Raw genomic sequence first — 12,114 nt, forward strand, 5'->3', positions numbered from 1 at the left:
TCGGTATCAGATGCGCCATATAGTAAATCTCGGTCTTTCACGATAAGCCTCCCACGCACGGTGCACAATAGACAAAACTGCTGATTGCAGCTCGCAGTTTCTTTTCCAAAAACAGCCAATTTTTAATTTATAATCGTGATCGATCCTAGTTTTCGAGCACGCTCATTTTGTTTAGATACACAATGTACTAAGCTGCGTTTTTAGACTTGTGCAAAGTTCGCATTTCTCTCTCTGTGCGAGGGGACCATTTCGCGTCCGCCATTTTGAATCTTGTTCGATAGCCAGTAACACTGCCCTGCTCCGCAGAGCTAGCTTTAAAATGGGATGTTGAATTGTGAAATAGGATTTGGAAGTGCATGATGTGTTGTCAAATGAAATTGGGAAGAGCATGTTGAGTTGTAAAATAGGATTTGGAAGTCCATGATGTGTTGTCAAATGAAATTGGGAAGAGCATGTTGAGTTGTAAAATAGGATTTGGAAGTCCATGATGTGTTGTCAAATGAAATTGGGAAGAGCATGTTGAGTTGTAAAATAGGATTTGGAAGTGCATGATGTGTTGTCAAATAGCATGTTGAGTTGTGAAATAGCATGTTGTGTTGTAAAATCAAAGTAGTAATTTTGGCATGGATTGGACACCATAGTTTCACCCATTTGATCAGGATGTCCCACTGAAAATCTGATAGGTGTTTGTCAGTGATGAAGTCAGAAGAAGCTGTATATATATATATATATATATATATATATATATATATATATATATATATATATATATATATATATAATTCAGTAGATTTTTGATACGATTCGAACTCACAGCGTTCGGCATCCAGTCACCAGGCGAGTGGCAACACTGTCGAAAGTTGTCTGGTATGGAAAGGACACTAATACGTTGTAACATCCATACATTTCACAAACATCGTAGCTGGAATAACAAACTTCAGGATTTCGTGCTTTCCCCAGTGAAGGAGGAGCCAACGAAGCTGTCCGCGCAGAAGGCTGTTCGTAGGCGATTTTAAGGGAGATGCTAGATTGGGCAGTATTTTTCCGTAGGGGAGCGGGTGGGTAGACAGTGTTTCCTCACTAGTGGGGGAGGAAATTTCATTCTAGTTGGACCTAAAACTTAAAAAATGGCCCCGTAAGTCGGTTTAGGGAGTTTGCCGATGGGCGATGGGCAGGAGAAAAGCATGCAACAAAGAGATGGCATCGGGAATTTAAAATGTAGTGGGGAGAGGATAGTGGGGAGTTGTTTTAGGATGGGGACAGGGGAGGAGGCGATCGAGATTTCTCTGGAAGAGTTGCATGCAGCATGGGACACTTTTGCGGGAGAGAACCATTAGGGAGCCATCATTATTTACGGCCAGGGGGTCGGAGGAATTGCTTTAGAAACTCCAAAATTTCAAGTACCCTCCATGCCAACTCTGACGTGTTTGAGTACCCCCCTCTCTGCTACAGAAATTTTGAGTGACCCCCCCAAAAAAAATAAAACAAAAAACTGGGAAAGTTAAATATCTATACAGTAAAATGGATTGCTGCTGCGACAGACCCTGTACAGACCCTGATTAAACGCTGTGGTACAGGTCTGTGTCGGAAAGAGGTTCCATTGATGTGACAGGGGCTGATGTACAGGTCTGTATCCAGTGCTCTGATGACATGCAGTGTTCTCCGTAGGATTTTTTTACAAGGGGCGAAGATATGGTGCAAAAGCACCAAGAGCGATCGCGCAAGCGGTCGCGGGGGGAGGTCAGAAGGGGGATGTCCCCGGGCCCTGCTGCCGTTGGAACTTTTGAAAAATAGAGATTATAGTGTTATTTGGCGGCACTTGGGGAGTTTTTTTTTCAGATTATTTTCGTATAAAAATCTCTGAGACAGTATTCCAAAACTTACATTCCAGTTCACTGATTTCAATGAAGATTACATTTTTTGAAGACGAAAAAATAGCGACAGACATACATTTATTCACATTTATTATTTATTATTATTTTCCTGCAATAAAAGATGGGCTTGTTGTCAAGGCATTCCACTGGCTTTAAACTTTATAGAATCAGAATTAGCTTGCTTTACACATTTTCCCCTATCGGTAACCTATACAATGTAGAATATAGAAAGCAAACGTTTCTCATGAATGATCAGGCAAGTATATCAATCTTTAATCAGGAAATACTGAAAAATGCACTCAGTACTAGCCTCTAACATAAGGCTTGCCACGTTGAATAGCTGATCATTCTCGTCTGAAGATCACAATAACGTGAAACACATAGTGTAATGAGATTTTAGTTTCTACTTGAAACCACATGTATTATGATATATATATATATATATATATATATATATATATATATATATATATATATATATATATACATATATATATATATACATATTATATATACATATATTATATATGCCGCGCGCGCGCGCGCGCGTGTGTGTGTGTGTGTGTGTACATATACCAGGTATGAACATACATATCTCAAGCATACATATTGCTGTTCTTTACTATTATTGTTATTAATTCATAACTTCACTAAATGCTTTAGTACATATCAACAAAATTGAGTAGCCACCCCTTCTTGTTCTTTACTTTGGAGCAACCCCCCCATTGTAGCTTTCGATTTTTTGAGTGACCCCCCTCAGATTCCTACCACCCCCCCAGGCCATAAATAATGACGGCTCCCTTAGCGTTTTTTAATAATAATGTTTATTGCGCAACAACACACTTAAGAAGTGTGGTAAGGCAAAAATACCTTTACAGTTCAACAATACAAGGATTAACAAACACTGGTTGTAGCTGCTGCTGGGGGAGAAAGTAAGGTACTTGAAATATACTTAACAAGGGGTAATTTATCTGACTGACTAAAGATGTAAATGAACTTCTCTTTCTGGTCTAAGTCAACGAAACCAGGACTGCACATAGTTATTGAGGAAAATAACATCTCTCTGTAAGTGCTATATTTTGAACAGATCATTACATAATGGAATTCATCCTCTACTGAAGATTCACAATACTTACAAAATCTCTCATTTGCAGGGACTTTTGGGTTTGATCTCCGACCTAATTCAATTTGTAAGTTGTGATCAGAGATTCGAAGTTTAATCGTAGAGGAAAGGAAGTTTCGAACAGCTTTTATTTTCGGCACCAAATGTTAATATTTTTTTGATACGTTAGAAAGGCATATTTACATGTACAAATATAAACACCAATGGGTACAATATTTGATAATAGACCTGGTTGCTGTCTCCTGCACTTCCATTTTTTACGATATGCATTTTCTGTAGTGCGCCACGTGCGACGGAATTTAGCATCAACGTATGTTTTGAGAGGCTTCGAGTCACGTGATTTTTGTTTTGAACCTCCGCCATGATAAGCTAAGCTAAGCTGAGCTGAGGTCATTTACTGTACATGGCCTAGTTTCTGTGAAAAATTTATCGACTGATCGTTAGTAAAGGCCTTCGTATTACAGGTATGTGGAACTTGCATTATGTTATGGATCCAACAAAGTCATACAATGCCATGTGGTCCTTCCCCTGCAGAAAACGCGCCACAACCACAAGACAAGTAGTCGAGAAACTCTCCTTTGTGCATGTGTACGTGAATCGATACACGACGAAGCGTCGGGAGAAAAATACTTTTCGAATGCATACCACACAACTACCGTCGAGTAAATGACTGTGGTGTACGATAACCAGTATACTTCAATCGGTTTCGGTGGAAGCACATAGTACACGCCGTAACCGAGGAGAGGTGCTAGACTAAAGCACAGACAAGGAGCTCCTTATCTGTGACTAAGGGTGGGGGAGTCGGTAGATTTTAAATTAAAGAGTGTACAACTGCACGGGGAGCAGGTCACCTCGACCCCTGCCCGTTTCGACTACAGTAATTCACAAAGTCTTTTCGCTGGTTGTGTTCACCTCGACCCCGGTACCCTGGTCATGACAGCATACATGTAACTGTGTATCATGCAGCTTGAGTGGGGGAATTATTGATGGTATAATTCTCTGAGAACAGATCTGCTAGCATCAAGACATAGCCAGTTTGATAGGCAATGCAAGCACGACGCAGTAGCGCCTGTACGTAATAAATGTGGCAACGATTGGCCTTGTACAAGAACACAATGCATTTGTTGATTTTTTTTGGCATGGTTGATTTTTTTGGCATGGTGTTGCATTCCCAGCCTTACTGGTTTCCACTAAAGCCCTTCAAAGTTCTATGGGTATCGAACAAATCAGATGATGTGCTTGCTAGATAATGATACAAGTTTGTCCCCCTCATACCAAAAGAAAGGTATGAACATGGAGGTGAAAAAAGCTATGAGGGGTCGAGGTGACCAGGCCTAACAGGGTTGAAACGAACAGTGCAAGTCATCAGAAGAATCAGGGGTTGAGGTGACTAGAAGCAAATGCACGGTTACTCGTTGGGTAGAGTAACTGTACTGAATACAACTTTCGATTAATGATGTCCTAAGGATGAAAAATTCATCAGTTCATATGCTTACGTTCTTCCAGATTGTCACACAGCTGTCAACAATGGCAGGCGCTTCAGCAGGATCTGCCATGCGAAGCATGGCAAAGGGAGTCAAATCTGTGATCAACATCTACAATGTGGATCTGTACAACCCTGCATCAGTTCAAGGAGTATTGAAGACAGTGACGTTAATGAATAATGATATCAGCCATGTTGAGACAGAGATGAATGACATGATGGGTGCAGTCGACTGCAGAAGGGACAGCGTGCTCCATACACAACACCAGAGGTTCATCAGTGCAACAACAATTATCAGGGAGTCGCTCAAACAGCTTGGCAATATATTACGCTTGACTGGGACCCTTCAACAACCAAGCAAGGAAACCAAAGAGTGTGTAGATAGTTTGGTAGATGGTGTTCGGACGCAGTTCAACGTTGGCTTTGATCAGGCAAAAGACAGCTTTGATGCCTTGCGACACCGAGTTGAAGCAACATCAAGTTTAAGAGACTCACCACTGATACAGAGGATAATGACAGAAACTGGAATGGTAACAGATTCACCCTTCTATAGTTGTCACTTTTATTCCAATATTACTTACTCCAAAGTACGTTATTTATTTAGGAAGGTATAAGCATCAGTCTAGGCCCTCTTCCACCTGTCAAACTACTTCTGTTTGCACTTTACATACATCTGATTTCACTCAACTTTCTGTAGTGTCTAGCATAAACACATTGTACGGTGTCCAATCCACTTTTTTTATTATTCTTAGTTCAATTAACAACTCAAAATTCTATTCTTAGTAACTTGAATTTTACAACTAAAGATTTCTTTTAACTTTCTGTACTATAATTTTACAACTCGATTTTCTGCGTCTCTTTCTACATTCTATTTTACATTCTTCTACTCAACCTGCTACTTCATCATTTCACAGTTTCGCAATTCAACGTTATATTTCACAGTTCAACATTATTACTCTCCATTTTATTCTTCTAAATTTCATTTTACAGTTTAACATGACAAATACCCGTTTTGCTTTTCCAATTGCCCTGTTACTCTAACTTGTCGCGGAGCTTGAATCTGATGATTGCATTCGTGCAGGAAGAATTCAATCTTGGAGAATTTTGAATTTTGCAGGATTGGAATTCTTCATAGCATGTTAGAGCCACCTCTATCATTGTAGGGCTGACTTTTCATAAACTCCAACTACGATTCAAATTCAGATGCAGATCTCACTCATGAGACTTTATACATCCATAGCCCTTCTGAAGACGTGCTTTTGTTTTGTGATCATGTTTGTAGTTCTATCACAATCTTTATAATTTCTTTTTTTTGTGAGTTCCCCATCCTAGAACAATCAGTGAATATAGACTGGAACTGTAGTTAGTCGTTCTATTCACAAGCGGGTATCTGTGTAAACTACAGACCCGTGTACACCGGTCAATTGAAAGGCTTCCTGGTCAGGATATAGCGAGTCATTTTACCTCAAGAACAATTCTGATTGCACTGTGGACCCGTTTTATAGGCTCAATTCCAGAAGGATGAGTGTGGCCTAAACAAAATACAAACACAATTTTGTCAGATTAAAATACTTTTGTCGGATAAAAACCCCAATTTATTTTGCAATATATTGTCACGCAGGGGGTTTCAAAGGGAAAACTTAGCTTACACAGGAATGTAGACAGACCAGTCTTGACTTATTCTGATATCATACCATCGCCTCTACACTTAGGCTGCATTCACAAATACTTAGAAAGGGGGCTGGGAGACTTGAAACGATTTGACCATGCTGCTTGGAGAGGGCACACCAAGTGCTAGGATAGCTGGCTTGGTAATTTCTCACACCCACAAAGCTTAGTACAAATCTCATGAAACTGGAGTTCATGCTTACTTTCTACACACAATTACTATTCTTCAGTGGAGATAGGACGTTGGTGTGTTATGTTGCTGGACTAATTTTTTGTTCACTCTCATTGTGACATGCCAAAGGCAAATGAAATGATATACTCCACTGTTGTACCACAATATAACTAGTGAATATATTTTTCATCTAATATTTCTACATGTTCATTTTAAACCAGTTGTCAGCCAAATTGACTGGCTATTTTGATCAGAAATCAGCAAATTTATATGTTTGCCCATGAAATGATAACATCATCAAGGTGTAGTGTGGTAATTCTTTCTGATAATTCTCTCCATTACAGAACATAGCTGGTGCCACAAACCATGATGGTGCAATGGCAGACAGGCTCAATTGTCTGAACAATGTAGTTGAAGGTCAAAGGTCACTAAATGCTGCTGCTGCTGAAGTATGCAATGATTTAAACCGCCCCCAAGAAGAACAAGAAGAAATCCAAGAAGTTCGACATGAAGTAAGATAACATCTAGATTCATGTATCTTGACTGAAGTAAGAGATTGATGACAAAGTATTGTATTATCCTGGTACATACCAGTCCTAACTGCTTCAGATACTTTGATCAAAGTTCAGATAGTTCTCTGAACTTTGATTGAGCAGCGATTTTGTAGTTATTTCCTGTCCAAGATGACAAATATAAAACAAAAACTAGTGAATTGAGATTTATTGTGAAGTAAATGAAAGAATGATTCACTTAAAACTGGTATTTGTTCATAAAAATTGCTCTGAAAAATTCGGATTCAATTCTTCAAAGTGCAACTAAACAACCAGCTGTGCCCTCATCCATGAAGGTTGCAGTCAATTTCAAATGTTTGACATAAAGATGCATGATGTATGTCTGAGATTACTCGTTGTTTTCTTTACAGATCAACGTTGGTACCAAGATGTGGGACATGGTTTTTTACTTTGGACAGGTTGTTGCATTTTTCATAACTCTTGGTGTTAGTGTCAGCCAATCTAACTAAGACTAAGGGTCAAGGGTTAAGTACTAACCATAATGTACTATAAGAATAAGCAAAATGGAGTCTTTTAACAGCTAGGACTTTGTTTAAGTCTGATGTGATAATTAGATGTATCTTCTCTCCAGTTTGAAAATAAACTGCATTGAAGCAGAGAAGTAGACATACATTAGATTATACTTGTTTTACGGTATTGACATAGAAAACTTGACAGCAAATGTGCTTCCTCAAAATTATGTCATTTACTGTGGCCTTGTAAAACACAAGTAGAGATTTTTCTCATGAAAGTCTTGTCAAAAAGTGGAACCAAATAGTAAATGTACAAATGCTGGTATGTTTATTATCTCCTTTCTCAATAATTGCTTTAATAAACAGCGAGGGTTCATGTACAGTTGAATGTTTGGATTGTATTTCCTAATCTTTCAAATTATTTTTTAGAACTGAATAGAATTTGAGATAGTTGAGACATATAGCTATATAGACGATGACAAAAATATTAGTAGTTCCATTCTTGAAATAACTGAATTTCCCAAAGCAAAACTCGGATATTTTAATGGTGAGTGTTTCAATGTTGGGATGTTCATTGTGGTAATTTAACATTTTTACAAATTATTTGACAGAACATGATGTATTTTATCATGAATGACTGAAAGAGTGAACATCTATACAATAGATGACATTGCAGAAGAGAATACTTTCTACCCATTATTTTGAATGGGCGTTCATCACTTTTGAAAAGAACTTTGGTTTCTTTCATATCACATACATCTAGGCTAGCCAAGAATTCTGTATTATATCCCAGTTTCCATTGAGAAACAGCAGTTTGGCCGGATTTCGGAGAAATTTGCTTAATTTTAGACCTTGCAACCTATGTTCTTCTTGCCAAAGACTGATTTTACAGTTGACCTCCTTTAGGCTAGGACTGAATGAATTTGTAAAAATGTATGATTCGCTTTCTTTAAAATATATAAATAAATGTGAAGAGTTGTTAATAACGATCTTTTAAAGTTGTCGTCTTTTATGTTCATTGGTTATACTATTGCTAACATAGCATTATAAATAATAACACAAATTACTTCTTGTACAAAGCAATAATATCTGTCATGCATCCTGCAATCTTCAGACAGATTGCCAGAGATTTTATTGCTTTGTGCTTGAAGTAATCTGTGCTATTATTTATAACGCTTTTCTTTTAGCATCAGCTGAGTAATTTCCCACGAATTTCCCACATACTTCGATATACCGGTATATACATACATATACATACACACACACACACACACACACACACACACATTCCCACACATATACAGAGCCAAGAATGCAGATGTCATGCATTGGAAATTACTTTCTTGTTGTTCTGGGTTTTCCTAATTGCAATCTCGCTATCTTCCTTATTATGTTATAGACAAAGAAGCACTTTGTGCTTAAAAAAACACGCACACACAATAATTTCACATGAAATATATTACTCCGTTAACTTGTATCACAGAAAATGACCACATTGAAAGTAGGAGATTTAACAATTTAATGTATAAACAGTAAAAGCAATGATGGTAACACAGAATGTTGGAGTTGTAACTAGGAATCAGGAAATGACCAAGAAAACCACCTCAACGACATCGTACAAGGCTGTACTTTGACTGTCTTAGTACACGCTTTTTTGCCCTAATAACAATAACTCCAAGCCAAAAGCAGATTTCGCTGCGGCGTTTCAAGGAAAGATCAATCTTAATAACGAGAAACCAACCATCACTAGAAACTATTAAATGCACATGCATTATACAGTGAGAGAAAACAATTCCATAAATGTACTGTCCGCCTAAGTTTGCAGTTTGTTGGACCATGTGTGTGTTTTATCTTAAATACTTAAAGCTCCGTAAGCTGTATCTTTTGGCTTTTTTTTCAGAACTTTTGTTTTGTGGTTTCTCTACACTTTCTGCATTGAATCCGTAAACTGTTTGTAATTTAATGCCAAGTATTTAACATATCAATACAACCTATATGAGTATAGTCTCCATTGTTATGGTTGAAAATTGTATTCAAGTCCGGACTAGAACTCATTTGTAAACAATAAACAATGATCACTATATACATAAAAGCTGTGTTGACAAAAAGAATACTCGAAATTTCAACATGACAAACGGATTAGGGTCAGACGCGGTAGATGATATACAGAAACAGAATACTGAAAAACTTGCCACAAGTTACAGCTTATGTCCCTTTAAGAATACATTTGATAACCGGTAAAAACTTGTAGGCAAAGGTAATACAAAGAAATATATTTTGCCCCTCGAAATGCGCTGACAGGAAATTGAAATTGAATTGAATGACGTAATTAGGCCGATTACAAAAGTAATGATCACGTACAGATCTTATAGTAAATATCAGTAAGAATGTCAAAAATGATATAACTATCAGACTAAATCCACCGAGCATATTTCAGGATCATCCTATCACTGAAGTCTAACCACATGCCGCTGTGTGTTATCGTCAGTTGCTCCAAGAATATGAGGAGTTGGATACAATGGTACAATTAAGTATGAAGAAGATTACACAAAATTAATATCAAAAGTATCACCGTGATTAGAATGACATCACTCTTATCATGTCACTAGCATAAGGTCGGGTTAGATATAATGTTACATTGATGTTTTTACTTTAACATATAGAAGCAGTTAGTCAACAAAGACAAAAAAAAACAATTTTCAAAAATACCTTCACCTATTCTGTTCTGTCTGATACCGTATTTTGTCACATTGGCCCTTCAAGTAAAGTATATCCAATGTACATTATTAATCAAGTATACTTTACTTAATAACATCTATTGATATACGATATTCATCAAATGATGTGGATAAAGCTTAGTCCGATCCATCAAATGTATCATGTCGGCATTTAATGATTTATATTTATTAGATAATGCAAAATAACATATATTCATAAGTAATTCTTAATAATTCTTAATGATTTCTTCAACAAGTTTCTTCGTTGACAATCCTGATCGGTGCATTTGAATTCATTTTGTTTTCAAATGTTCTTTAAATTGCAGTGCAGGATTGAGTCGCTCGCATAATTTTCTCAACGCAGCCAGTTTCTGTAATTTCTGAATAAAGCAAAAGCAGACAATTATTAATATAAATACTGCAGATTTTGCAATATCTTAAGATACTTTCCTTTCACATTATCCTTTATTCAGTCATTGATTTCGTTTAAGGTAAGAATGCGCCTCGAAAGCGAAAGACTTAAACTTTTGCTCAAACTTTCCTGAATGAAACTTTCAATCATTCTCTTACTAAATCAACAATAAAAATCGGGAATCACCACGCAAAGTTTTGATCTAGTGAAACAAATTACCCAACGTTTCGTGATACTTGAAATTCAAAACGGCCGCCATTCCTGTTTTCTTTCTATGAGGGAAAAATTAAATTTTTGATTTTCGAAAAACTAAGAATGTGAAAGTTTTTCTTTCTCCAATAACTTTAAAATGAGCCCCCACAAGTGGTAGATCAGAAAAGAATTGTGGAAATTTGAGAGTCCGACAATCTGTCCCCGAGGCACTGCAATGGGCAATTTGATTAAAATCAGATGTAGAGTACGGCGACGTCTACTTACGCGTACGCGGTATTCTCTTGCTGTCACCTCTCACTACTGTACATAATGTATAGCTTGGTCATAGAGGTGAGCTGTGGTAGTGAGAGGTGACAGCAAGAGAATACCGCGTACGCGTAAGTAGATGTCGCCGTACTCTACTTCTGATTTTAATCAGATTGTGCGATGGGTAGTCAAGTGAAGCTGTTGGGGCGTTTGATTATTTTATTTTATTTGGCTTTGACCATGCAGAAGTCTAGATGGGATGCACATGTTAGCAGCAGACATAAGAGCGTCCCTCGACAAATATGCAAAAACAGCATATAAAATTCAATAATAAATAGATAAATATGTAAACAAATAAGTAATCATATTAGCTAAATACAGAAATAATAAGGTTGAATTAGCTTAGAATAAAAAGAACATTTAAAATCAAGTACAAATCTTGCCTAGTGACACTTCCCAATCCAGGTACATTGTATTTTCTGAAGATAAATAATCATTTATTTAGAAGAGTCGTGCAGTATATGGAAAATCTGGATTTATAAGATAAAGTGTACATGATTCTGTTGAAGAAATGAATGGCAAAACTTTCACTTATAAATGAACAACAGTTAATTATCTATGTATGACCAAGTTCATTATCCAGTTCTTAGTTTCTATGTAGTTTTCTTTAAAAATATCAGAGAAAATCGACGAGGTTTAATAATATATTTTGATCAGGCTAGGAGGACTGCCACAGTGGGAAGCAGGATAAACATTTCAATGGGCGCAGGTGTGAAGGACTCCCTAGCTAATACGTTACCTGCAAATTCAATTGAAATCTTGCATGTAATGTTTCTATGTCTTTGAAGGCACTCATGCCCTATAAATTTATGTGTTATAAAACATCTTAACGAAAGCAAATTGCTTGTTTTGGTATTAAACTTAATCTGTCGCCTTCACCTTAATATTCCACTCCTTTAAGACTTAGTGTAACCTATTTATCCCTTTCCAAGCATGCATTGTGTCGCTGCTTCAGAAATCAAGGATTTGGTAACAGCTGGCTATTGTTCATATGAAGCTGTTCTATAAGTGTCTAACACGATTACGGTTGTACTAGAGATGAATAAAAACTCTTGATAAATATTCAGCCTTGGACTCAGCCTTGCCAAGGAAGATTAACTTCCTCTTATTCATTATATTTAT

The 12,114-nt window shown here is 37.1% G+C and overlaps 1 protein-coding gene across 1 annotated transcript; it reads left to right on the forward strand.

Annotated features, from left to right (window-relative positions):
* The first annotated feature begins 3,316 nt into the window (after positions 1-3,316).
* Positions 3,317-8,333, forward strand: LOC139140742 (uncharacterized). Its single transcript, XM_070710130.1, has 4 exons — positions 3,317-3,461; positions 4,504-5,010; positions 6,665-6,832; positions 7,243-8,333. Exons 2-4 carry the CDS (start codon positions 4,525-4,527, stop codon positions 7,339-7,341), a joined length of 753 nt encoding a protein of 250 aa, XP_070566231.1. The 5' UTR covers positions 3,317-3,461; positions 4,504-4,524; the 3' UTR covers positions 7,342-8,333.
* The last annotated feature ends 3,781 nt before the right edge of the window (positions 8,334-12,114 follow it).

This window comes from Ptychodera flava, chromosome 9, assembly GCF_041260155.1.
Source record: "Ptychodera flava strain L36383 chromosome 9, AS_Pfla_20210202, whole genome shotgun sequence".
NCBI classification, from domain to species: domain Eukaryota; kingdom Metazoa; phylum Hemichordata; class Enteropneusta; family Ptychoderidae; genus Ptychodera; species Ptychodera flava.